The 27,892-nt window shown below is 42.9% G+C and overlaps 3 protein-coding genes across 6 annotated transcripts; all 3 read left to right on the forward strand.

The window, feature by feature from the left end:
* The first annotated feature begins 358 nt into the window (after nucleotides 1-358).
* Nucleotides 359-12,172, forward strand: LOC106576307 (uncharacterized). Of its 2 annotated transcripts, XM_014153405.3 has the most exons (8): nucleotides 359-457; nucleotides 619-1,048; nucleotides 8,207-8,409; nucleotides 8,559-8,651; nucleotides 8,775-8,870; nucleotides 8,973-9,083; nucleotides 9,252-9,381; nucleotides 10,016-12,172. In XM_014153405.3, exons 2-8 carry the CDS (start codon nucleotides 1,021-1,023, stop codon nucleotides 11,731-11,733), a joined length of 2,379 nt encoding a protein of 792 aa, XP_014008880.3. In that variant the 5' UTR covers nucleotides 359-457; nucleotides 619-1,020; the 3' UTR covers nucleotides 11,734-12,172. The 2 variants fall into 2 exon arrangements, with proteins under 2 accessions (XP_014008880.3, XP_014008879.3); XM_014153404.3 differs by lacking the exons at nucleotides 359-457; nucleotides 619-1,048 and adding an exon at nucleotides 7,672-7,858.
* Nucleotides 12,173-12,484: 312 nt separating this feature from the next.
* Nucleotides 12,485-18,796, forward strand: LOC106576305 (uncharacterized). Of its 2 annotated transcripts, none has more exons than XM_014153402.3 (7): nucleotides 12,485-12,656; nucleotides 12,933-13,135; nucleotides 13,602-13,682; nucleotides 14,154-14,249; nucleotides 14,339-14,449; nucleotides 16,238-16,358; nucleotides 16,627-18,796. In XM_014153402.3, exons 1-7 carry the CDS (start codon nucleotides 12,620-12,622, stop codon nucleotides 18,363-18,365), a joined length of 2,388 nt encoding a protein of 795 aa, XP_014008877.1. In that variant the 5' UTR covers nucleotides 12,485-12,619; the 3' UTR covers nucleotides 18,366-18,796. The 2 variants fall into 2 exon arrangements, with proteins under 2 accessions (XP_014008877.1, XP_014008878.1); XM_014153403.3 differs by having other exon boundaries at nucleotides 14,157-14,249.
* A 172-nt stretch (nucleotides 18,797-18,968) lies between these two features.
* Nucleotides 18,969-25,647, forward strand: LOC106576308 (uncharacterized). 2 transcript variants are annotated; one of them, XM_014153409.3, is made up of 7 exons: nucleotides 18,969-19,282; nucleotides 19,559-19,761; nucleotides 19,850-19,930; nucleotides 20,405-20,497; nucleotides 20,587-20,697; nucleotides 20,868-20,988; nucleotides 21,224-25,647. In XM_014153409.3, the coding sequence occupies exons 1-7, from the start codon at nucleotides 19,246-19,248 to the stop codon at nucleotides 22,915-22,917; spliced, it is 2,340 nt and encodes a 779-aa protein (XP_014008884.1). In that variant the 5' UTR covers nucleotides 18,969-19,245; the 3' UTR covers nucleotides 22,918-25,647. The 2 variants fall into 2 exon arrangements, with proteins under 2 accessions (XP_014008884.1, XP_014008882.1); XM_014153407.3 differs by having other exon boundaries at nucleotides 19,049-19,282; nucleotides 20,402-20,497.
* Nucleotides 25,648-27,892: the final 2,245 nt, after the last annotated feature.

The following is a 27,892-nucleotide window of genomic DNA, read 5'->3' on the forward strand; positions in this document are numbered from 1 at the left end:
TGATCAGGCACACACAAGGTGACTTAACAAAGTACATTTTGTCTGTGTAGGATGTTAGGAGCCAATAGGGGACAGATATATTTACAAGGGGAGGGAAATACTGTAACTCTAAAGTGAACAAAAATATATCTAGACAATGTTTTTATATTAGTGTCTGTCTTACAATATTGGACAGTATTGATATTGGGTTTTTTTATGAATAAATAAACCACACAAAAATTCTGATAATCTCACTGATGATTTGTCAAGAGCATTCATATCACAGGTGTCATGTATCATCAGACTGTTTGCTCATTTGCATATGAAGACAATTTGCATTGACAGCACATGCTTCAGTGGGCTTAAAGTGTTTATAGCCCTGTGAGTTAAACGTGTCCTTTATAGAAGCAACACAACATAAGACAAAAAATGGCTTTTATCTCCGTAACTATCATGGTCCTTGCATTTTACACAAATGGTAAGTTTGGAATTACTTCAGTAATTAACCTTAAAGCTATCGATTTTAATATCATTATCCTATTTTAAACAACAATTATTTATTCTAATATCCATATTTGAACTGAAAAAGGTTTAATCTAAATCAAAGACTGCAAATTCATATTGTTTTATCTCTTCCAGGCTATGCAGGTGACATTTTATTGACCCAGACTCCTGCAGTTGTCATGGCACAGTCTGGAGAGTCTGCCACGATCAGCTGTAAAGCTAGCGGTGCCATTGACAATGATTTAGCCTGGTACCATCAGAGACCTGGAGAAGCTCCTAAATTCATCATCAACTTTGACAGAGGTTTAACATCTGGTTGATATCATGGCACTGGATATGATATTGATTTCACTCTGACCATCAGTGGAGTTCAAGCTGAAGATGCAGGAGATTACTACTGTCAGCAGCATGAAGCTACTCCGTTCACACAGTGATACAGAGCTGTACACAAACCTCCCTCAGCTGTAGAGGAAGTGATCTAAATCTGCCTACTGGGGACTTTCACAAATGTGTTGAAATATAATATTAACATTTATCATGACAAGGATTATCATGACAAACACAGGTAAGGTCAAGGCCCAATTTGAATATAATATCAGTTAATGCGCCTGTTTGTTGGTGTGTTTATGCCTATTTAGGTATGGTTGGTCCAGACAGAACGCAGACAATTAGCACTGACAGTGTGCAAAGTGTACAAACCATCCAGACATTTGTGTAGGCCTAAAAAGTATATGTGTATTCAAGAGTAGGCCTACCCTGCGCTATAGGATTTTCAATGTTTTTTGTAGTCTACGCGTCAAATTCCTCCAGCATGCTAGGTGGCGGTAATGCTGCCAACTTCTATGCTGCCCGAAAAAAACTTCTGGTTGGATGTTTCGAATATTTTCTGATTCACGGCAGCAACACTACCTGGATCACTGAGGTTTAATAAGAACTGGGGACAACGTCCAAGATGTCCAACCGTTGTTTTCAAGGTAATCTACTCACGTTCACATACACCGCTTCATGGACTGTCTGTACGGGTTGCATCCAGTTTATATGGACCAACCACAGGAGTTTTGTGGCACCTTAATTGGGGAGGATGAACTCGTGGTAATGGCTCGAGCGGAATTAGTGAAATGGTTTCCATGTGTCTGATGTCATTCCAAAAACTCTGTTCTAGCCATTATTATGAGCCACCCCTCAGCAGAATCCACTGGGTCACCAACATCATATTCATGAGCAGCGACGACATCATCACGTCATCCAAAAATATAGCAAACATTGGATGAATATAAAATGTTAATGGTCTTGCTTGAGTGGTAAGGATTCTGAAGCAAGCGACTGCAGACGAAAGTCGAGGATGTGTTACGATTGTGTGGAGAGACGGACCAAGGCGCAGCATGCTCTGAGTTCCACATCTTTATTTTTGTGAAACTTACAAAACAAAAAAGGAAATAATGTCACAGGTGTCGTAGGGTAGAGACCAAGACGCAGCAGGAAAATGTACACTCATCTTTTTATTTGGTGAAGAAGGAAAACACATGAAACGTATACAAAACGAACTGGACAGTCTCGTCAGGCAAACAGCTAAACAAGAACAATCTCCCACAAAATCCCATGAAAAACAAACTCCTAATTATAGGACCCTCAATCAGAGGCAACAATAACCAGCTGCCTCCAATTGAAGGTCCAACCCCAATTAACTAAACATAGAACTACAAAAGACTAGATAGAACATAGAAATATACTAACATAGAACAATGACTAACAAACCCCGGACTAATAAATCAAATACCCCCTCTACCTAAACACATACACAAAACACACCCTGAACCACATAAAATAAACACCCCCTGCCACGTCCTGACCAAACTACGATAACAAATAACCCCTATACTGGTCAGGACGTGACAAATAAACAACGAACCGTAACATAAGAGGTGCAGCATGCACTAACTCAAAATAAGATCCCACCAGTGGGGAAATGGCTGCCTAAATATGATCCCCAATCAGAGACAACAATAAACAGCTGCCTCTAATTGGGAACCATACCAGGTCAACATAGACATAAAACAACCTAGATAACCCACCCTAGTCACACCCTGACCTAACCAACATAGAGAATAAAAAGGCTCTCTATGGTCAGGGCGTGACAGGATGGCGCCGGATTGCGATTGTATCATTGCGCCGGAGAAGATGGCTGAAGTTTTACATGCTCCTAAACAAATGTGTTTTTTTGTTCATTTTTTTGCGTTGTTTGTAACTTATTTTTTTACTTATTCTGTACATAATGTTGCTGGTACCATCTCTGATGACAGAAAATAACTTCTGGACATCAGAACAATAATTACTCACCACAAACTGGAAAAAGCTTTTTTTTCCTTTAACAAGTCCGACGAGCCCGACATGAAGGACATACTGATTTCCCGGGAACAGGCCCAAATCCCTGTCATTTGCGTGAAGAGAAGACGGAGAAAAAGAGGACAGAGGTCGGCTGCCTTCTGAGAATTCGTTGGCAATCGAACAAACCCCCACTGCCTCTGTTCAACTAGCTAACATGCAATCATTGGAAAATAAAATCGACAACCTACGAGGAAAATTAAACTACCAACGGGACATTAAAAATGGTAATATCATATGCTTCACGGAGTCGTGGCTGAACGACGACATTATCAACATACAGCTGGCTGGTTATACGCTGTATCGGCAGCATAGAACAGCGGCGTCTGGTAAGACAAGGGGGGAAGGACTATGTATATTTGTAAACAACAACTGGTGCATGATATCTAAGGAAGTCTCAATATTTTGCTCGCCTGAGGTAGAGTATCTCATGTTAAGCTGTAGACCACACTATCTACCTAGAGAGTTTTCATCTGTATTTTTTGTAGCTGTCTACGTTCTACCCCAGACCGATGCTGGCACTAAGACCACACAAAAAGAGCTGTATTCCACCATAAACAAACAGGAAAACGATCATCCGGAGGCGGCGTTCCTAGCGGCTGGAGACTTTAATGCAGGGAAAATTAAATCCTTTTTACCAAATTTCTATCAGCATGTTAAATTTGCAACCAGAGGGGAAAAAAACTCTAGACCACCTTTACTCCACACACAGAGACGCGTACAAAGCTATCCCTCACCCTCCATTTGGCAAATCTGACCATAATTATATCCTCCTGATTCCTGCTTACAAGCTAAAATTTAAGCAGAAAGCAAATCAAATCAAATCAAATCAAATGTATTTATATAGCTCTTCGTACATCAGCTGATATCTCAAAGTGCTGTACAGAAACCCAGCTTAAAACCCCAAACAGCAAGCAATGCATGTGAAAGAAGCACGGTGGCTAGGAAAAACTCCCTAGAAAGGCCAAAAACCTAGGAAGAAACCTAGAGAGGAACCAGGCTATGAGGGGTGGCCAGTCCTCTTCTGGCTGTGCCGGGTGGATATTATAACAGAACATGGTCAAGATGTTAAAATGTTCATAAATGACCAGCATGGTCAAATAATAATAATCATAGTAGTTGTCGAGGGTGCAACAAGCACGTCCGGTGAACAGGTTAGGGTTCCATAGCCGCAGGCAGAACAGTTGAAACTGGAGCAGCAGCACGGCCAGGTGGACTGGGGACAGCAAGGAGTCATCATGCCAGGTAGTCCTGAGGCATGGTCCTAGGGCTCAGATCCTCCGAGAGAAAGAAAGAAAGAGAGAAAGAGAGAAAGCACCAGTGACTTGGTCAATAAAAAGTGGTCAGATGAAGCAGATGCTAAGCTACAGGACTCTTTTGCTAGCACAGACTGGAATATGTTCCGGGATTCGTCCGATGGCTTTGAGGACAAATCGATGACGTCGTCCCCACAGTGACCGTACGTACATACCCCAACCAGAAGCCATGGATTACAGGCAACATCCGCACTGAGCTGAAGGCTAGAGCTGCCGCTTTCAAGGAGTGGAACTCTAACCCGGAAGCTTATAAGAAATCCCGCTATTCTCTAAGACTAACCACCAAACAGACAAAGCGTCAATACAGGACTAAGATCGAGCACTTAGCACGCCCCCATTCTCATCGACGGGGCTGTAGTGGAGCAGGTTGAGAGCTTCAAGTTCCTTGGTGTCCACATCAACAACAAACTAGAATGGTCCAAACACACCAAGACAGGCGTGAAGAGCGCACGACAAAGCCTATTCCCCCTCAGGAAACTAAAAAGATTTGGCATGGGTCCTGAGATCCTCAAAAAGTTCTGCAGCTGCACCATCGAGAGCATCCTGACCGGTTGCATCACTGCCTGGTACGGAAATTGCTCGGCCTCCGACCGCAAGGCACTTCAGAGGGTAGTGCGTACGGCCCAGTACATCACTGGGGCAAAGCTGCCTGCCATCCAGGACCTCTTCACCAGGCGGTGTCAGAGGAAGGCCCTAAAAATGTTCGAAAACCCCAGCCACCCCAGTCATAGACTGTTCTCTCTACTACCACATGGCAAGCGGTACAGGAGTGCCAAGTCTAGGACAAAAAGGCTTCTCAACAGTTTTTACCCCCAAGACAAAAGACTCCTGAACAGGTTACTCGGACTATTTGCATTGTGTGCCCCCCCCCCCCCCAACCCCTCTTTTACGCTGCTGCTACTCTCTGTTTATCATATATGCATAGTCACTTTTACTATACATTCACGTAAATACTACCTCAATTGGGCCGAGCAACCAGTGCTCCCACACATTGGCTAACCGGGCTATCTGCATTGTGTCCCACCACCCGCCAACCCCTCTTTTTACGCTACTGCTACTCTCTGTTCATCATATATGCATAGTCACTTTAACCATACCTACATGTACATACTACCTCAATAAGCCTGACTAACCGGTGTCTGTATATAGCCTTGCTACTGTTATTTTGAAAAGTATTTTTACTGTTGTTTTATTTCTTTACTTACCTCCCCCCCCCCCCCCCCCCCCCACACACACACACACACACACACACACACACACACACACACACACACACACACACACACACACACACACACACACACACACACATATACCTTTTTTTCGCACTATTGGTTACAGCCTGTAAGTAAGCATTTCACTGTAAGGTCTACACCTGTTGTATTCAGCGCACGTGACAAATAAACGTTGATTTGATTTGATTAACCCACTCCTCACCTCCCTCATCAACTTATACTTGACCACTGGCTGCATCCCCTGTGACTTCAAAATGTTCCGAGTTGCTCCCCTCCTCAAGAAACCAACACTCGACACCTCTGACCTCAAAAACTACAGACCAGTATCCCTTCTTAATTTTCTTTCCAAAACACTTGAGCGTGCTGTCTCAGACCTACTCTCTCACTGTCTCTCTCAGAATGATCTTCTTGACCCTAACCAGTCAGGCTTCAAGACGGGTCACTCAACTGAGACTGCTCTTCTCTCTGTCACGGAGGCTCTCCGAACTGCCAAAGCTGACTCTCTCTCCTCTGTTCTCATCCTTCTAGACCTATCCTCTTCCTTTGAAAATATGAACCATTAGATCCTCCTCTTCACCCTCAGAGATCTTGGTGTCTCAGGCTCTGTACAGTCTTGGATTGCATCCTATCTGGCAGGCCGCTCCTACCAGGTGACATGGAGACAATCTTTGTCTGCACCACGTACTCTCACTACTGATGTCCACCAGGGCTTGGTTCTGGGCCCTCTTCTGTCTATACACCAAGTCACTCGGCTCCGTCATATCCTCACATGGTCTCTCCTATCATTGCTATGCGGAAGACACTCAACTACTTTTCTCGCCCCACCCTTCTGACATCCAGGTGGCGACACGCATCTCTGCATGCCTGGCAGATATCTCAGCTTGGATGTCGGCACACCACCTCAAACTCAACCTAGAGTTTGAGCACGCTCAAACTCAATCTAGACAAGATGGAGCTGCTATTCCACCTCTTTATCATGGCTGGAAGTGGTGACCCACATCATGTTGTGGGGGTGCTTTGCTGTAGGAGGGACTGGTGCACTTCACAAAATAGATGGCATGATGAGGAAAGAAAATTATGCGGATATATTGAAGCAACATCTCAAGACATCAGTCAGGAAGTTAAAGCTTGGTCGCAAACGTGATATTGTAAACACATCGTTCGTGCCCGGTGTGTGCTTGTTTGCCAACTTTTTTTGTACAGCGCGTGCTACTGATAGTAGTGGTGGTGCTTGGTTTGCATGTGCAAATTCAGCACACACAACATTCTATAATATAATTGTGTTATTTAACATGTCAAATTGTGTTATATGACATATATGTTTTTTGACACACAAAGACACAATCTTTTTAACTAGGCAAGTCAGTTAAGAACAAATTCTTATTTCCAATGACGGCTTACACCGGCCATCATGTGATACAGTCTGGAATCGAACCAAGGTGTCTGTAGTGATGCCTCTAGCACTGAGATGCAGTGCCTTAGACCGCTGCGCCACTCGGGAGCCCAAATGGTGTTCAATGTGCCTCACCCTAATAATTTGGTCTATTTTCACCTCTTAATTTCGCCTACTATTCTAACATGGTGGTGCACATGTAGCCTATAACCTGTTTTAGAGGAATGTAATCATTGAATAAATCATTAAATCATTTAATTGTCTGTTTATATGCCCCCTTTATTTATCCTACGGTTCTGACATGTTGTACAGGGAGTACACTGTAAGAACCAGTCGCTGCACATTTCAAAAAGGCTGAACAAATAGTTATATTGACTACGTCTGTCGTCGCTCGCTCATTAATGTCTTAATCGAAATTACGGATTGCCTCTTATCCGCTTGTCCTCCCCTTATGCCATAGTGTGTACATCTCAATTGTCAGTAGAAATCACATTTGTTTAACCAAATCAGCCATATCAGCTATGTTTTTTTAAAAGGCAGTAAATGAGTATGAATGAACTGTTTCGCTGCCAGACAAGGCTCTGCTGAAAGCCAGGTGTAGCAGTGCTAAGGTGTCGGGACTGCTGTTGGGACAGCTTTGTGTAGGCCCTAACAGCTTGGGGGCACTGTTTGTCACCGTTATAGTGCAATTAATGTATTGTTTAGTGTTGTGTTGTGTAGTGGCTTTGCTGGCATGCATCCCCCAAAAAATGTGTTTGCCACACCAAGATTTACATGCTAAAATCGCCACTGAAATAGAGGCTAATTACTTTTTTACTATTACGTGGTTACTTTTATTTTGAAATTTCCAGACACAGTGACCCGGAAATACTTTTCTAGTGTTGCTGACGAGACACTAATTACTTTCTGAATGTACGGTTGTTGTTTCCATTTCCACATTTATTTTATTGCATGTTGATATACAGTTGTATGCTGTTAATTATCCATACATACATTTGATAACAACTTTTTCATCATGGACAAACGAGTCAAAGCGACTGCCAGTACGGGTAGGGGTTGTTTCTAAAAGCAACGTTACAGTCTATGCTATTAACCCTGGCTAACGTAAGCTAGAGTAGCTCAAATTTAACATAAAGGCAGCCCCAAGTGAACTGTAAAGTAACTTATTAATATAGCTAACAACATTCATTTCATGTCAATATAATGTTGGCTTTCTTTCTAAATGTAGCTAGCTATTGCTGCTAAATATAGTAAAACCAGAGATTATAACTCATCTGTGGTATAGTCTTATCATAATATTTTGTATATCCTTGATGTTGTAGATGAATATTAAAAAAATGTGTTATGCAACAACCAGTACAGCCTAAATATTTATTGGTTCCCTCTTCTTTCCATAGGTCCCCCACTTCCTCTCTCCTCTTTGCGACTATTGATTTCTCCCCTGCGGCTGATGTATTCGTTTGTATGGCATGTGGTGAATCAACGCAATGTGATGCACTATGGGAAGGTCGAGGAATTTGTAACTGTGGTGACTGAAGCTGTTCCAAAGTTGCTGAGTTACAAACAGAGGGCTCAACTCATCCTGGGCCTGAGAGCAAGGGTGAGTGGCATGATGTGTGGTCATGGGAGGGGTGGTTGATTATGCTTTGATTGACACATTTATATCAATGCCAGTAGAAACTATATGTGTGTAAGGAGGGCAGGGAAGTTGCAAGTTTACTCAATATCGCCATGATTCCCATTATTTAGATGATCTTGGAGATGTTCCGCAAGGATTGTCCACCTAACCCTCAGGCCATCCAACATCTCCTGGGAAAGATTAACATCAGTGCATCCGCAGGGGTAAGAATATTTTTCTCTCTCCTGCATACATTCAAAGGGTGTAACAGCTACTCATATTAATAGCTCAATTCAGATAACCAGAAAAGTTATACTTGTTCACATTATTCACATTCTGTGTTACAGCAGCAAGATATGGAAGTGGAGAAGTCGCAGGCTAACTTTGTGGCGCTGGTCCAAACCCTTCTGAAAAACCCTTATGAGAGGAAGCACTTCTTCCAGGTTTGAAATACTTTCTCTCTCTCCCTTTCATCTGACTTGCTTTTAGTGGCTCGTCATTCAGGTAGGTTCTCTCAGATACTGTCACTCTTTCCTTCCCTGTAGGAGGAGTTCCATACACAGTATGGCTCCAAGTATGACACAGCACTGCAGGCCCTTGTGGGAGGCTTGGTCCTCAGACTGGAACGACTGCTATCTGTGCCAGATCTCTCCCAGGTAATGAACTGGTACATGACAAGTCTATAACTAACAGTTCACTGATCATACCTAATTTTGTCATTATTAGATAACAGTTTATGTCAACACATGCCATATTATTGTCTTGTCCTCACATGCTAAGCCACCCCCCTTTTGCTGATCTCAGGTTCTTCCTCTCCTTCTCAGATAGCATCCATTATCAGTGCTGCCCCCTCTGACCTGGAGGAGTGTGGACAGTCTGTGTCTGACCCTGAGCACCTGAAGATCCTCCTCCAGCACCAGAACCTGCTAAATAAAACCCAGTTAAACAAAAATGGTAGGCTTGAAAACAGTCCATAGAAAGCTTTGGAGTCTCTACTTAAATCATTATCTGTTATCCTCTCTGTGTATGTACAGTAGATCTATAAACAGCTAAACAAAGAACATTACAAGTTTTATTTTTGACATCTATAATTAAAAGGACAATGTGGAGAAATCGCTCAGCCATTACCTGGTTGGTAAAATTCTGTAGTGTTCTCCTACTTTCAGTTAGTGACAAAACAAGCAATTTAAATAATGGATGTACAATATAAACCACTGTGAAATATATTTTCAATGATCACGAATATAATATTTTTAGCTGTATGAATTTAGTTTACAAATCCTTAAATTAAAAGGTTAAAAAGCTAAACTTAAGGATGGAAGGCATAGAAATAGCATGCATAACACTGATATAGCACTTTTCAGACTTGCTTACAATGAGAAAGACAGATCTATAACTCATATTTCCATGTACATTTGGTTGGGTCACACAAAAAACGAACATACGGGACCTTACAGTTCATTACGAACCATTATATGATTTTTTTTAAACAGGAATGGAAATAAAAAGCTTAGTATTTTTTTAATTCGTAGAATATCCTTAACTGTGATGTACTTAAATATTTTTTATATTTTTTATCTTTTCTCAGTACCTCTCACTTCCTCTGTGGGTGACTGTGTGCTGTCTTCGCTGTCCTTCCGCCTCGCCTGTGGAATGCCATCAATGGAGCCAGATTTTGATGAGCCATCAGAATCATTAGAAGCCGCTCTAAGTGTCATGAACCCTGCCTCCTTCAGTGACTTGGAGGATCTGGGAATGATGTCAGATGACTCTGACCATGCTGGAGAAGATATTACTGTAGGGAGAGAAGAGGATGCCAGGGATAACGGAAGTGGGGTGAAAAATGCAGTACGTGACAATGCACTGCCAGGGAGCGTGTCTAGTCCTCAAGGTGTTAGCGGACTAGTAGGAGGGTCACCATCAAAAGGGTCGCCAACAGAGAGACACCAACAGCTTGTATCACTGATGAGTAGTTCCTTCACCAAATCGTCTCCTTTACAGATAGTCAAATTAGTCATCCCTGACACGGTCACCAATGGGAACCAACCGTGTATCCCACCGGTCAAAGTAGCGAGTATCCACCAGTGGGTCTCCCACATTGCAAGTAACTCGATCTCGCTCCCTTCCTTGCCACCCCTTCCACAAAACAATGATGTAGACAAGGAGATCCGGTCAGGTGACACATGTCTTGGAAGCAGTGTGGTAATTGGGGGTCAGGAAACAGAAGCCAATCTCTTTGAGAAGGCTGTTATCCGAAGGAGACTGCCCAAGCCACAAAGAATAACGGTACCCTCGAAGAGGAAAATCCCTGAGGCAACCATCATTTGCCAGGAGTGTGGGAAGAGTTTTGTCTATCCGTCTCAGCTGGAAAATCACCTCCGTATTCACACAGGAGAGAAACCTTTCAAGTGCACTGAGTGTGGCAGGGCCTTCAGGTCCTTAGGAGGCATGACCACTCATATGAAAAATCACTCTGAAGCGCGGCCATTTAAGTGTGATGAGTGTGACAAGGGCTTTCGGAAAAAGGCTGACCTGAAGAAGCATCAGCTCATCCACACGGGTGCGAAACCACACAAATGCACCATCTGCGGAAAGGGCTTCAGCCAAGCATTCTATTGCAGAATACACATCCAGTCTCATGCAAGTGAAAATAACTTTCCCTGCACTCATTGTCAGAAGAGATTCCCAACCCAATACAAGCTGTCTGTCCACGAGCGCTGGCACACCATGGAGCGCCCGTTCATCTGTGAGCAGTGTGGGATGCGCTTCTTTCATCCCAGTGGGCTGAAGAGGCACATGGGCTATCACATTGGGAACCGCCCGTTCCTGTGTGCCCAGTGTGGAAAGACTTTTGTTTATGAGTTCGACCTGAAGAAACACCAAAGGGACCATGGCCCCAAGCCCAAGATCCCATGCCCTGTCTGCCAGAAGGTTTTTGGCAGCAACGGACTCATTAAGGCCCACATGTTTACGCACACCTCTGTAAAACCTTACAGATGTGACATATGTGACAAGACCTTTAAACAGAGCAGCAGCTTGAGCAGTCACAAACGTCTGCACACGGGCGAACGCCCTTACCACTGCGACATGTGTGGGAAGACATACAAGCTGAATCAGCACCTGAAGGAGCACATAATTATCCACCACACGGCGGAGGGGCACCCCTGTGACCAGTGTGGAAAGGTCTTCAAGTTACCACGTCTTCTGAAGGCGCATGAGCGGTTGCACTCAAGAGAGCGATCTGAGCAGACAAGGAAATACAGTCACACCAGCCGTCGCAGGAGAAATTCCTCCAAAATGAGTTGATTTACTGCACAGTGGCTGCCCTCCACACACACAATGACTGGAATGCTAGTTTTATTGTTCTGACACAAGTTTAACTTTGTCACAATGCCATGCCATTGGCTGTAATCATGTCCTTGTTTTTTTTTGTTGTAAACTTGACAATTTTGGACCATAATCCAGGATTCCCTAGACTGAACATTGACAAATGGTAGAATGGCTGGCTTAATTCATGCAGAAACAAACATATGTCCTGTTAGATAACAACAATGAATGATTGTGTCATTAAAACATTTGTTTGTGATGATTTTTTTTGGATAGGTTGAAATTCCAATGACATAAGATGTAAATTGACAGCTACTCACATATCTCTTTTTGAGAGATTGCCAGAAGCCTTTACAATAAATATGCACAACATTTGGTGTTCGATAAAAGCAAATAAAGTCAACATTGTGTGCCACTACTCATTTGTTTTGCTGTTTAAGTTGAAAACATTCACAGCAAGGGAAACCAAATGTTTGTTAGAATGGTCCTGTGCGATTACTTTTTATAATACATTTAAAGATTGTATTAAGCCCCAAAAGTTCATTAATAAAGATTCATACTCATCCAGATATATAACGTTATACAGAGAAATGAAATTCATGTTTTTACCTAAACTGTAATTTAAAGAACAGAGCAGAAGGATTCACTTGCAGCTCTTATTCCAGCACGATAGGTGGCGGTAATGTTATGCTGCCAATCTTATTGTTAATAGTCTGGTCAAAACTCTGTTCTGGTTCCGTTTCCCTCTGTCCTGTCGTCAACATCTTCACACAAAAAATCGTCAGTGAGTTGATAGCTATCTGTCATGCTAGTTATCTTTACTGTTAGATTTCTGCTTATCGTACATATTTGTTAACATTCCGGCATGGACAAACGAGTCAAGAAGAGTACAGCCAGTACGGGTATGTTACATTATATGACACTTACTAGCCATGTATTAGCAATCTAACCAATTTTACAAATGTGAACCTGGCTAGACCCGAGTCACTGCAGTGCAGAGCGCTAGCTAGCTAGCCACTATCTTCAATGGGTAGCTAAGTATAAAACTAATGTCCGTTTCGGCTTGCCTTCTAAATTACGTTTGCTTGCTAGTTAGCCATGTTGCTGGAGGTATTTGTTACTAAAGAAAGAGGATGAAGCCACACAAGCTAACATTTTGTTCTATCGTCTTGCTATAGGTCCCCCACTTCCTCTCTCCTCTTTGCGACTATTGGTTTCTCCCCTGCGGCTGATGTATTCATTTGTATGGCATGTGGTGAATCAACGCAATGTGATGCACTATGGGAAGGTCGAGGAATTTGTAACTGTGGTGACTGAAGCTGTTCCAAAGTTGCTGAGTTACAAACAGAGGGCTCAACTCATCCTGGGCCTGAGAGCAAGGGTGAGTGGCATGATGTGTGGTCATGGGAGGGGTGGTTTTGAAATGGTATATTAGGAAAAAAAAGGCCCTGCACCCAAACAAGGGCACTGCGTTCATCCACCTCTGGCCTGCTGGCCCCCCTACCTCTGAGGAAGCACAGTTCCCGCTCAGCCCAGTCAAAACTGTTCGCTGCTCTGGCACCCCAATGGTGGAACAAGCTCCCTCACGACGCCAGGACAGCGGAGTCAATCACCACCTTCCGGAGACACCTGAAACCCCACCTCTTTAAGGAATACCTAGGATAGGATAAAGTAATCCTTCTAACCACCCCCCCCCCCCTTAAAAGATTTAGATGCACTATTGTAAAGTGGTTGTTCCACTGGATATCATAAGGTGAATGCACCAATTTGTAAGTCGCTCTGGATAAGAGCGTCTGCTAAATGACTTAAATGTAAAAATCATATACAATTTTGTCCCATTATTTTAGATGATCTTGGAGTTGTTCCGCAAGGACCCACCCAACCTTCAGGACATCCAACGTCTCCTGGAAAAGATGAACATCTTGGGGGTAAGAATATTTATCTCCTGTGTGAAAGTGGAAATTCCGCCCCATACCAGTGAACAACTCACATGTAACGCAACATATTCAAGAATGACTGTTGATAGCATTAATCCAGAAAAACCAAGGCTGGAGCGACATCACTTAAAAGAGGGTAAACTATGCGCTGTACTCTGATTTGAAAATAGCCTTTAGTTCTGTAATGTACAAATCTGAGGGGACTGGATAAGTGTTAACGACATACAAGTGTTAACACCTTCCAGTGTGGTTGCGGGAGCTTTCTGCCATCTGTCTTGCTTTGCTGTCACTCATCTGATTCCTTAGATCTGCAAAGTGAAAACACGGATGGGGTAAGAGATAAGTTGTTTTCAGGCTAGACTTGAGACTTCTACACTCAATGCCCCTCTTTTTAGTAACATGTAATTCTGATGACGGAAGTGGCTGTACTTTGTATCAAATGATTCCTAATCTGTGTTACAGCAGCAAGATGCAGAAGTGGAGGAGTCGCAGGCTAACTTTGTGGCACTGGTCCAAACCCTGCTGAAAAACCCTTATGAGAGGAAGCACTTCTTCCAGGTTCGGCAGGCTTTCTCCCTTTCCTCTCACACTGTCCACTTTGTCATGTCATAGACACTGACTTTAACCTTTTCTTTCCTTCCCTGTAGGAGGAGTTCCACATACAGTATGGCTCCAAGTATGACACAGCACTGCAGGCCCTTGTGGGAGGCTTGGTCCTCAGACTGGAACGACTGCTATCTGTGCCAGATCTCTCCCAGGTAATGAACTGTTACACAACAAGTCTATAACTAACAATTCACCAGTCATATCTAATGTTGACGTTGTTAGACAACTATATACACTACCGTTCAAAAGTTTGGGGTCACTTAGTAATGTCCTTGTTTTCCATGAAAACATACATGAAATGAGTTGCAAAATTAATTGGAAATATAGTCTAGACGTTTACGAAGTTATAAATGATGATTTTTAATTGAAAAAATAATTGTGTCCTTTTAAACTTTGCTTTCGTCAAAGAATCCTCCATTTGCAGCAATTACAGCCTTGCAGACCTTTGGCATTCTAGTTTTCAATTTGTTGAGGTAATCTGAATAGATTTAACCCCATGCTTCCTGTAGCACCTCCCACAAGTTGGATTGGCTTGATGGGCACTTCTTATGGTCAAGCTGCTCCCACAATAGCTAAATAGGGTTGAGATGTGTAACCTTTATTTAACTAGGCAAGAGATCCAGTGACTGTGATGGCCACTCCATTATAGACAGAATACCAGCTGACTGCTTCTTCCCTAAATCGTTTTTGCATAGTTTGGAGCTATGCTTTTGGTCATTGTCCAGGTGGAAATTGGCTCCAATTAAGCACCGTCCACAGGGTATGGCATGGCGTTGCAAAATGGAGGGATAGCCTTCCTTCTTCAAGATCCCTTTTACCCTGTACACATCTCCCACTTTACCACCACCAAAGCAGCCCCAGACCATCACATTGCCTCCACCACGCTTGACAGATGGCGTCAAGCACTCTTCCAGCATCTTTTAATTTGTTCTGCGTCTCACGAATGTTCTTTGTGATCCAAACACCTCAAATGTAGATTTGTCTGTCCATAACACTTTTTTTCCAATCTTCCTCTGTCCAGTGTCTGTGTTCTTTTGCCCATCTTAATCTTTTATTTTTATTGGCCAGTCTTAGATTTGGCTTTTTCTTTGTGACTCTGCCTAGAAGGCCAGCATCCCGGAGTCGCCTCTTCACTGTTGACATTGAGACTGGTGTTTTGCGGGTACTATTTAATGAAGCTGCCAGTTGAGGACTTGTGAGGCGTCTGGTTCTCAAACTAGACACTAATGTACTTGTCCTCTTGCTCAGTTGTGGACCGGGGCCTCCCACTCCTCTTTCTATTCTGGTTAGAGACAGTTTGTTCTGTTCTGTGAAGGGAGTAGTACACAGCATTGTACGGGATCTTCAGTTTCTTGGCAATTTCTCGCATGGAATAGCCTTCATTTCTCAGAACAAGAATAGACTGATGAGTTTCAGAAGAAAGTTATTTGTTTCTTGCCATTTTGAGCCTGTAATTGAACCCACAAATGCTGATGCTCCAGATACTCAACTAGTGTAAAGAAGGCCAGTTTTATTGCTTCTTTAATCAGCTCCACAGTTTTCAGCTGTGCTAACATAATTGCAAAAGGGTTTTCTAATGATCAGTTAGCCTTTTAAAATGATCAACTTGGATTAGCTAACACAACGTGCCATTGGAACACAAGAGGTTGCTGTTAATGTACCTCTGTACGCCTATGTAGATATTCCTTTAAAAATCCTCCGTTTCCAGCTACAATAGTCATTTACAACATTAACTATGTCTACACTGTATTTCTGATCAATTTTATGTTCTTTTAATGGACAAAAAAAATCAGCTTTTCTTTCAAAACAAGGACATTTCTAAGTGACCCTAAACTTTTTAACATTAGTATACGTGCCAACACATGCCATAATATTTTTCGTACTGCGCACTCTAAGAAACCCCCTGGTTGCTGATCTTAGCTTCTAACTTTTCTTCTCAGATAGCGTCCATTATCAGTGCTGCCCCCTCTGACCTGGAGGAGTGTGGACAGTCTGTGTCTGACCCTGAGCACCTGAAGATTCTCCTCCAGCACCAGAACCTGCTGAATAAGATTCAGTTGGGTAGGGTTACTTTAATTAGTATATCTTCTCCATGTTAATGTTCAGTGGAATTATCAACAGCTGAACAGAGAACAATGTAGTTTTCCCTTTTTGTCAAACTGCCATGGTTCAATCTATTGATAACTTTGAACCAGCTGTATTTACAGGAATATTAATTATTTTGAAATGGTATTAATCTAAACATGCCCAATACTTTCAAATTCAAACAATCAGAATGTGGTATAATATAAAATATTCATAAATTTCTGTATTTGTCCCTTTTTCTCAGTACCTGTCATGTCCTCTGTAGGGGACTGTGTGCTGTCCTCGCTGTCTTTCCGCTTAACCTGTGGAATGCAGTCCATGCAGACAGATTTTGACGAACCAGCGGAATCATTAGAAGCCGCTCTAAGCATCATGAGCCCAGCCTCCTTCAGTGACTTGGAGGATCTGGGAATGATGTCAGTTGAATCGGACCACGCTGGAGCAGTAACTACTGTGGAGAGAGAAGAGCAGAATGCCAGGGATAACGGATGTCGGGTGAAAAATTCTGTACTCGACAGTAAAGAAGACAATACACTGCCAAAGAACGACGTAGTCTCATCTACTCCTCAAAGTGTAAGCAGGCCAGTGGTAGGGGCACCAACAGTAGAGAGCATGCTGCCAACAGAGAGACACAAAGAGCTTGCAACACTGATGAGTACTTTCATCACCGAAGCCTCTCCTTCACATATTGTCACCCCTGCCACGGTCACTAATGGGAACCAGCCAGATAACCAGCCGGTCGAGCTAGCGAGTGTCCACCAGTGGGTCTCCCATATTGCAAGTAACTCGATCTCACTCCCTTCCTTGCCACCCCTTCCACAAAACAATGATGTAGACAAGGAGATCCGGTCAGGTGACACATGTCTTGGAAGCAGTGTGGAAATTGGGGGTCAGGAAACAGAAGCCAATCTCTTTGAGAGGGCTGTTATCCGAAGGAGACTGCCCAAGCCACAAAGAATAACGGTACCCTCGAAAAGGAAAATCCCTGAGGCAACCATCATTTGCCAGGAGTGTGGGAAGAGTTTTGTCTATCCGTCTCAGCTGGAAAATCACCTCCGTATTCACACAGGAGAGAAACCTTTCAAGTGCACTGAGTGTGGCAGGGCCTTCAGGTCCTTAGGAGGCATGACCACTCATATGAAAAATCACTCTGAAGCGCGGCCATTTAAGTGTGATGAGTGTGACAAGGGCTTTCGGAAAAAGGCTGACCTGAAGAAGCATCAGCTCATCCACACGGGTGCGAAACCACACAAATGCACCATCTGCGGAAAGGGCTTCACCCAAGCATTCTATTGCAGAATACACATCCAGTCTCATGCAAGTGAAAATAACTTTCCCTGCACTCATTGTCAGAAGAGATTCCCAACCCAATACAAGCTGTCTGTCCACGAGCGCTGGCACACCATGGAGCGCCCGTTCATCTGTGAGCAGTGTGGGATGCGCTTCTTTCATCCCAGTGGGCTGAAGAGGCACATGGGCTATCACATTGGGAACCGCCCGTTCCTGTGTGCCCAGTGTGGAAAGACTTTTGTTTATGAGTTCGACCTGAAGAAACACCAAAGGGACCATGGCCCCAAGCCCAAGATCCCATGCCCTGTCTGCCAGAAGGTTTTTGGCAGCAACGGACTCATTAAGGCCCACATGTTTACGCACACCTCTGTAAAACCTTACAGATGTGACATATGTGACAAGACCTTTAAACAGAGCAGCAGCTTGAGCAGTCACAAACGTCTGCACACGGGCGAACGCCCTTACCACTGCGACATGTGTGGGAAGACATACAAGCTGAATCAGCACCTGAAGGAGCACATAATTATCCACCACACGGCGGAGGGGCACCCCTGTGACCAGTGTGGAAAGGTCTTCAAGTTACCACGTCTTCTGAAGGCGCATGAGCGGTTGCACTCAGGAGAGCGATCTGAGCAGACAAGGAAATACAGTCACACCAGCCGTCGCAGGAGAAATTCCTCCAAAATGAGTTGATTTACTGCACAGTGGCTGCCTTCCACACCCACCGACTGGGATGCTATTTTTAATGTCCTGACAAATTGCCATTAGCTGTAATAATATTTCACATTTTTTGTTGTAGACTTTAGATTTTGGACCAGAATTCAGGATTCCCTTAATAGACTGAACATTAAAAAGTTGTATAATGTCTGGCTTAATTAATGCAGCAACAAACATTTCTGCTGTTAGATAACAATGAATGATTGTGTCATTAAAACATATTTGTTTGTTTTGCTTTTCTTTTTTTGGATAGGTTATTGAAATTCCAATGACAAGATGTAAATTGATAGCTACTCACTTATTCCTCTTTTTGAGAGTAGTCAATGATTGCAGGGAGCCTTTACAAAAAATATGCACAACATTTGGTGTTGGATAAAGGCAAATAAAGTCAACATTGTGTGCCACTACTTTCTTGTTTTGATATTTTATTCACAGCAAGGGAAACCAAATGTATGCTAGAATGGTACTGTGTGATAACTTTTTTATAATACATTTAAAGTGTTCACAAAAGTTAATTAAGCCACAAAAGAGATTCATACTCATCCAAATATATATATATATGTACAGAAAATGATGAAATTCGTGTTTTTACCTAAAATGTAATTTCAAGAAAAGAGCAAAGGTTTCAATTGCGGCTCTTATTCCAGCACGATAGGTGGCGATAATGATGTTAAGCTGCCAATCTTACTGTTAAATAGTCCGGTCAAAACTGTGTTCTGGTTTTGGTTCCTTTCCCATCTGTTGTTGTCGCCATTTTCATAATTTTTCGTCAGTGAGTTGATGATAGCTTTCTGTCATGCTAGTTATCTTTACTGTTAGATTTCTGCTTATCGTACATATTTGTTAATATTCCGGCATGGACAAACGAGTCAAGAAGAGTACAGCCAGTACGGGTATGTTACATTATATGACACTTACTAGCCATGTATTAGCAATCTAACCAATTTTACAAATGTGAACCTGGCTAGACCCGAGTCACTGCAGTGCAGAGCGCTAGCTAGCTAGCCACTATCTTCAATGGGTAGCTAAGTATAAAACTAATGTCCGTTTCGGCTTGCCTTCTAAATTACGTTTGCTTGCTAGTTAGCCATGTTGCTGGAGGTATTTGTTACTAAAGAAAGAGGATGAAGCCACACAAGCTAACATTTTGTTCTATCGTCTTGCTATAGGTCCCCCACTTCCTCTCTCCTCTTTGCGACTATTGGTTTCTCCCCTGCGGCTGATGTATTCATTTGTATGGCATGTGGTGAATCAACGCAATGTGATGCACTATGGGAAGGTCGAGGAATTTGTAACTGTGGTGACTGAAGCTGTTCCAAAGTTGCTGAGTTACAAACAGAGGGCTCAACTCATCCTGGGCCTGAGAGCAAGGGTGAGTGGCATGATGTGTGGTCATGGGAGAGGTGGTTTTGAAACGGTATATTAGAAAAATCATATACAATTTTGTCCCATTATTTTAGATGATCTTGGAGTTGTTCCGCAAGGACCCACCCAACCTTCAGGACATCCAACGTCTCCTGGAAAAGATGAACATCTTGGGGGTAAGAATATTTATCTCCTGTGTGAAAGTGGAAATTCCGCCCCATACCAGTGAACAACTCACATGTAACGCAACATATTCAAGAATGACTGTTGATAGCATTAATCCAGAAAAACCAAGGCTGGAGCGACATCACTTAAAAGAGGGTAAACTATGCGCTGTACTCTGATTTGAAAATAGCCTTTAGTTCTGTAATGTACAAATCTGAGGGGACTGGATAAGTGTTAACGACATACAAGTGTTAACACCTTCCAGTGTGGTTGCGGGAGCTTTCTGCCATCTGTCTTGCTTTGCTGTCACTCATCTGATTCCTTAGATCTGCAAAGTGAAAACACGGATGGGGTAAGAGATAAGTTGTTTTCAGGCTAGACTTGAGACTTCTACACTCAATGCCCCTCTTTTTAGTAACATGTAATTCTGATGACGGAAGTGGCTGTACTTTGTATCAAATGATTCCTAATCTGTGTTACAGCAGCAAGATGCAGAAGTGGAGGAGTCGCAGGCTAACTTTGTGGCACTGGTCCAAACCCTGCTGAAAAACCCTTATGAGAGGAAGCACTTCTTCCAGGTTCGGCAGGCTTTCTCCCTTTCCTCTCACACTGTCCACTTTGTCATGTCATAGACACTGACTTTAACCTTTTCTTTCCTTCCCTGTAGGAGGAGTTCCACATACAGTATGGCTCCAAGTATGACACAGCACTGCAGGCCCTTGTGGGAGGCTTGGTCCTCAGACTGGAACGACTGCTATCTGTGCCAGATCTCTCCCAGGTAATGAACTGGTACACAACAAGTCTATAACTAACAATTCACCAATTATATCTAATGTTGACATTGTTAGACAACTGTATACGTGCCAACACATGCCGTAATGTTGTTTATCCTGCGCATTCTAAGAAACCCCCTGGTTGCTGATCTTAGCTTCTAACTCTTCTTCTCAGATAGCGTCCATTATCAGTGCTGCCCCCTCTGACCTGGAGGAGTGTGGACAGTCTGTGTCTGACCCTGAGCACCTGAAGATCCTCCTCCAGCACCAGAACCTGCTGAATAAGATTCAGTTTGGTAGGCTTACTTTAATTATATATTCTCTTTCCTGTTAATGTTAAGTAGAATTATCAAGAGATAAACAAAGAACAATGTAGTTTTCCCCAAACTGTCATGGATCGCTTTGAACTAGCTGTATTTTCAGGATTGTGAAATAGCTTTTCAATGGTATTAATGTAAACATGCTCATTCCTAGGCTTTCAAATTTAACCAATCAGAATGTCATTTTTCTATATTTGTCCCTTTTCCTCAGTACCTGTCACGTCTTCTGTTGGTGACTGTGTGCTGTCCTCGCTATCCTTCCGCCTCGCTTGTGGAAGGCCGTCAATGGAGGCAGATCTTGACAAGCCATCAGAATCATTAGATGCAGCTCTAAGCCTCATGAACCCTGCCTCCTTCAGTGACTTGGAGGATCTGGGAATGATGTCAGATGACTCTGACCATGCTGGAGAAGATATTACTGTAGGGAGAGAAGAGGATGCAGTGCGTGGCGGTGAGGAAGAGAATGCACTGCCAGAGAGCGCCGTGGTCTTCTCTTGTCCTCAAGGTGTTAGCGGACTGGTGGGAGGGGCACCATCAAAAGGGGCACCAACAGTAAGGAGTATGCTGCAAACGATGAGACAGCAACAGCTTGTATCACTGATGAATACCTCCATCACTGAAACCTCTCCTTCACAGATAGTCATCCCTGCCACGGATAACCAGCCGGTCGAGCTAACGAGTGTCGACCAGTGGGTCTCCCATATTGCAAGTTACACTTTATCGCTCCATTCCTTGCCACCCCTTCCACAAAACGATAATTTGGACAAGGAGATGGAGTCGGCCGACACAGGTCTCGGAAGCAGTGTGGTGATCGGGGATCAGGAAACAGAGGTCGATCTCTTTGAGAGTTCCGTTATCCAAAGGAAGAGGGTGCAAAAGCCACTACGAGTAGCGTGCTCGAAAAAGAGAAACCCTGCAACCAACTCCTGCCAAGAGTGTGGGAAGCGTTTTCTGTCTCGGGGACGGCTAGAGGATCACCTCCGCATACACACCGGAGAGAAACCTTTCAAGTGCACCGATTGTAGCAGGTTCTTCAGGACGTTGGCACTCCTGACCAACCATATGAAAATTCACTCTGACGTACGGCCCTTTAGCTGCGACGAGTGCGGCAAGTGCTTTCGGAGAAAGGTTGGCCTTCAGAATCACCATCGCGTCCACACGGATGCTAGACCATACAAATGCACCATCTGTGGAAAGGGTTTCACCCAAGTACAGTACTGCAAAAGACACATGGATTGTCATACAAGTGAGAATACCTATTTCTGCACTCATTGTCCGAAGAGTTTCCCAACCCAATTCCAGCTGTCCGCCCACCAGCGCTGGCACACCATGGACCGCCCGTACGCCTGTGAGCAGTGTGGGTTGCGCTTCTTTATGCCAAGCTTGTTAAAGAGACACATGGGCTATCACATCGGGAACCGCCAGTTCCTGTGTGCCCAGTGCGGAAGGACCTTTGTCTATGAGTTTGACCTAAAGAGACACCAAAAAGACCATGACCCCAGTCCCAAACTCCCCTGCCCCGTCTGTCAGAAGATGTTTGGCAACAACAGCCTACTCCAGGCCCACATACGCAGGCACTCTTCAGAGAAACCTTACAGATGCGACATATGCGACAAGACCTTTAAAGACAGCGGGGGCCTCCGCATACACAAGCGGGGGCTGCACTCGAACGAACGCCCTTACAGCTGCGACGAGTGTGGGAAGACTTACAAACTACACACGCACCTGAGGGAGCACAAGTTTAAACACACGGGGGAGGGCCACACCTGTGGCCAGTGTGGAAAAGCCTTCAGGTACCTGCGTCTCCTGAAGGCGCACGAGCGGTCGCACTCCGAGCCATCTGAGCTCACACGGCGAAACAGTCACACCAGCCGTCACAGGAGACATTCCTCCAAAAGGAGTTGATTTTCTCACATCTGCACACCCTTTACTGTGGCTACAGTAATATACAACCGTATTCAACTTTGTCAATTCCATGTCATTAGCTGTAGGGTTGTTATGTAGGGCAGCCCAGGGTTCCTCTGTGTTGTCTTAGGAATGCTGCATTATCCCACCATTCCCCCATTCTGTGACATCTCTGTGGTGCAGAGGGGCGACATGATGGGGGATGGTGAGATAATTGACTTGAATGGAGAAGAGGGTCTCTGCTGTTCAGGACTGCTGCTCACTGAGTTTAGCTCCCTCCCTCTATGATCCTCCCTCCTCTGATCAGACATACTGGGACTATACATGGCCTTATTACATGATACACAGCATATCAAGTACAGGTTCTAAAGTCATTTCAAATCATGGGATGTCATACATAGTCTATTTTGGGAGGTACCAGCATTGCTGTCCTAACACCCATGTATACAAAACCGGTTGTGCGTCTGAAGGCTCCCAGAAAATCTGTGGACCTGCAATTCATATTGGGAATCTGTGGAACTATGTTCAGTGAGGTGTGTTTGGTAAACCAGTGAAACAACCACTGTCAGGTGCAGTAAGCTCTCAAGAGAATGTGGTTTTAATATGTTGACTTGGATCAGGATTGGGGGTCAATTACATTTTATTCAGGATCTTGCTAATAGAAAATAATTTAAGTTACTACCTGAATTGACTGAATTAATGTCATTGAATCCAACCCTGGTTTGGATACAGTCTCATGGCTTCTCTCGCAGTATAATCATCAGTGTTTGATAGTCACATGTAAAGGGTTGCAGGTGTAATTATGGGGTAGAGTGACAATCTTAGGGTCTGAACTCCAACAGAATGTAGTTCTTCAATTTGTGCTTCTTGTTCTATTGCAATGTTCTTGTTTAATTCAAAAGCTTATAGGCTACATTCATTTGTGGTGTTTATTTTGGACACAAAACGGTCTCCTAACAAGTGTGTGCCACACATTTCCTGTTCTGCAACATTTATTTACTGTAGCTGCCATTTAAACCTCCAGAGAGAGAGTTTTTTTTCTTCTTCCAAATGCAGCATTACCCTTCTTGTGGGCACATCAGAAATTGTGTGAACATACGTGTTATGGCTATGCTGGAGTTGTCATTTCTATATTTTTTTATGAATCATGAGATTTAACCGGTGGATGTCAGTTTGCCTCAGTCTTTTGACATCAACAATATTTTGTGGTAAGCAATACACAAAGTTAATATTGTTTTAATAGTTATAGCTAACAAGATTGCAACAGATGTCTGTCATTTTTCTGTGTGAAATGTTGGTTCACTCCAAAATATCAATTACTGACATATCTCTATCTTTTAATGTATTTCACACATTTCTCTGGCAAACAATAGTCCACAAAACTACACTTGCAGTCAACAAAATTAAGAAAACCTGTGCACAAATGCGTTATTCTGGAAACTGTAAGCATCTACCTGTGAGGGAAATCTAATAGGCTAGGTCATACATTATTTATTTGTGCATGGGGAAAAAGAGCTACGGTACCCTACTGTACTGCAATGCAGGTCCGACAGAATTCCAGCCGTCTTTGAAAATATTTTTGTTTGTTATACAGGAATACGTTATTTTTCAGAATTGAACAGATTACATTTTGATCTTGTTGAATGTTGTTCTCCCAATCCCACATCTTTTTGTTTAATCTCATGTCATTCCTCATGCCTTGTGGTCCTAAGAGGAAGAGCAGTGAGTCTGATAGTAATTTATTTTGAGAAGTATGAATTCCTAATAAATAACACTATTACACATTACTTAAATAACAACTATGAATGCAATCACATGCATTCCTCATACGAACAAAAGGTCAGGATTCAATTGAATCAACAGTAGGCTTAAGCCTTGTTCGCCAACAAAGCACAGCCTTTCTTTGCTTTTGTTTAGGCTGTGTCAGAGGTGGAAGAGCTTATCAAATAACTGATTAGCTGCTCTTGCGGTCATTGTCATGAAACCACACCCGCGCTTATCCCACCCATGTTTACGCTCTGAACAAGAAAGTGAAGGCTATATAAAAATGACACTCAAATTTATGATAGGGATTTATATCAACCTAATTGCGGTGTAGGGGCTCCCGAGTGGCGCCGCGGTCTACGGCACTGCATCTCAGTGTTGGTCTGATTTGTTATTGTTAGCCATCTAACGATCACTGCCCTTCTTTATGAGGCTTTCAAAAAGCTCCCAAGTCTTTGCAATTGAATTTGTGCTTGAAATTCAACGCTTGACTTAGGGACCTTACGGATATTGTATGCATGTGGACAGAGGAAGGGTAAGTAAAAAAACAACAACTGTCAATTCAATTTTTTCCCACACAGTGATTCCATGAAATGTATTTATGTGATTTGTTAAGCCAAATTTTACTCCTGAACTAATTTAGGCTTGTCTGAACAAAGGGGCTTCATACTTACCGTATGCAACGACTATTTTAGTTATCAAATTTGTATTGATCTTAAAAAATTATCAAAATGTGGCATTAGAGTATTTTGAGTATATTGTTGACAAAAAATGACATTTTAATCCCACTTTGTAACAATAAAATGTGAAGAAATCCAAGGGGTATGAATACTTTTGCAAGGTACTGTAGATGTTTGACTGATTAAATTCTTGATTGCTGTTTCTCATGAGTAGCTCTTGTTACAGATGGCTTCAAAAGTTGATGGAAAGTACATACACTCATCAATAAATACAAATGGCAAAATATTCAACATTGATGATTCCCTTTGTTATTTGGGGGATTTTAGTTACATTCATTATAGTCAAATATTGTGGTAAGAATTTAAAATACGTTTTTAACTCAATCAATACTTCTATAGATGTTTTTTTCTTGAGTCTATTTTGAGCAAGCATGACTATTTCAAAAAACATTTATGTAAATCACCAGAGGTTTGAGCTCACTCAAACAAATCAGAGCAAAGCAATCATAGCTAAAATAAATCATAGCTTAAATCAAAATGCTTTATTGTGGAGTTATGTTACCATGAAAATAACTATACCGTACCTATCTAAAAGTGATAACCACTGACTTCCATCTGCCTTTTCTTACAGACCAGAAAAAGCCCAAACCTGCAGTTGAGAATCCCAAAGTAAAAGGCTGGTTTCTTCAAGTCATTCAAGTCACAATGCATCCTGTTTTGAGGGTCGTTCTTGGAACCATGGCATTTGGCACAGACTTTCCAGAGGCCTACAGAAACATCCATGAGGAGTGGGTGGAGATGCAGACGGACATTGGATGATGAGTATTACATGGAGTACTATGTCCCATCTGGGAAATATACAAAGTTACAGGTTGTAGTGTAGATAACACATACTATTGAGCCATCATTTTTACTAACATGGTTTAAAGGCATTATTCAAGATGTTGGCAACTAAACCCTTTTAAAAGTTGAAGATGGCATGCTACGTGCTCCCTGTAGACTTTCAGTAATTGTGCTAACGCTAGTTAGCAATGGCTCCAGAAACAAATTGACCTTTAACTTCCTTCAAACTGCACACAGATGTAAGAATTGTATTCATGAGTTGATCTGACGCTGGGTAAATAGAAAATAGGGCTTAATGGCAAAAATCTCTAACTATACCCTATTAAAGTCATGCAAGTCTTTGAGTTACAATATCGACAGGATCAGTTGCTCATGCCAGAAGCAACAGGTGGACTGTCCTGATATTTGTTTCGTTTCCATTGGGGTCCTTAATTCTCTGGTGTTTGTACTGAAGTATGTCACTTCCCATAAGGGAAAGGGGGATACCTAGTCAGTTGTACAACTGAATGCATTCAACTGAAATGTGTCATCTGCATAACCTCTGAATCAGAGCGGTGCGGGGTCTGCCTTAAATAAACATCCCCATCTTCGGAGCCCGGGCAACAGTGGGTTAACTGCCTTGCTCAGGGGCAGAACAACAGATTTTTACCTTGTCAGCTCGGGGATTCAATCCAGCAACCTTTCGGTTACTGGCCCAACGCTCTAACCAGTAGGCTACCATAAGGCAGTGTCACTTAGTAAACATAGAAAACGACACTGTTGTTCAGAGAACATACCTAAAGTTGCACATGAGTGTTATATGTAGCATATACAGTTGAAGTCGGGAGTTTACGTACACCTTAGCCAAATACATTTAAACTAAATGTTTCAACATTCCTGACATTTAATCCTAGTAAATATTCCCTGTCTTTGGTCAGTTAGGATCACCACTTTATTTTAAGAATGTGACATGTCAGAATAATAGTAGGGAGAATGGTTTACTATATTTCTTTCATCACATTCCCAGTGGGTCAGAAGTTTACATACACTCAATTAGTATTTGGTAGCATTGTCTTTAAATTGTTTAACTTGAGTCAAACGTTTTGGGTAGCCTTCCACAAGCTTCCCACAATAAATCGGGTGAATTTTGGCCCATTCCTCCTGACAGAGCTGGAACTGAGTCATATTGTAGGCCTCCTTGCTTGCACATGCTTTTTCAGTTCTGCCCACAAATTTTCTATAGGATTGAGGTCGGGGCTTTGTGATGGCCACTCCAATACCTTGACTTTGTTGTCCTTAAGCCATTTTGCAACAACTTTGAAAGTATGCTTGGGGTCATTGTCCATTTGCGACCAAGCTTTAACTTCCTGACTGATATCTTGACATGTTGCTTCAATATATCCACATAATTTTCCAGCCTCATGATGCCATCTATTTTGTGAAGTGCACCAGTCCCTCCTGCAGCAAAGCACCCCCACAACATGCTGCCACCGTGCTTCACGGTTGGGATGGTGTTCTTTGGCTTGCAAGCCTCCCCCTTTTTCCTCCAAACACAACAATGGTCATTATGGCCAAAGAGTTCTATTTTTGTTTCATCAGACCAAAAAAAGTATGATCTTTGTCCCCATGTGCAGTTGCAAACCGTAGTCTGGCTTTTTTATGGCGGTTTTGGAGCAGTGGCTTCTTCCTTGCTGAGCGGCCTTTCAGGT

The sequence above is a fragment of the Salmo salar genome, chromosome 17, assembly GCF_965601325.2.
Source record: "Salmo salar chromosome 17, fSalSal1, whole genome shotgun sequence".
In the NCBI taxonomy this organism is placed as follows: domain Eukaryota; kingdom Metazoa; phylum Chordata; class Actinopteri; order Salmoniformes; family Salmonidae; genus Salmo; species Salmo salar.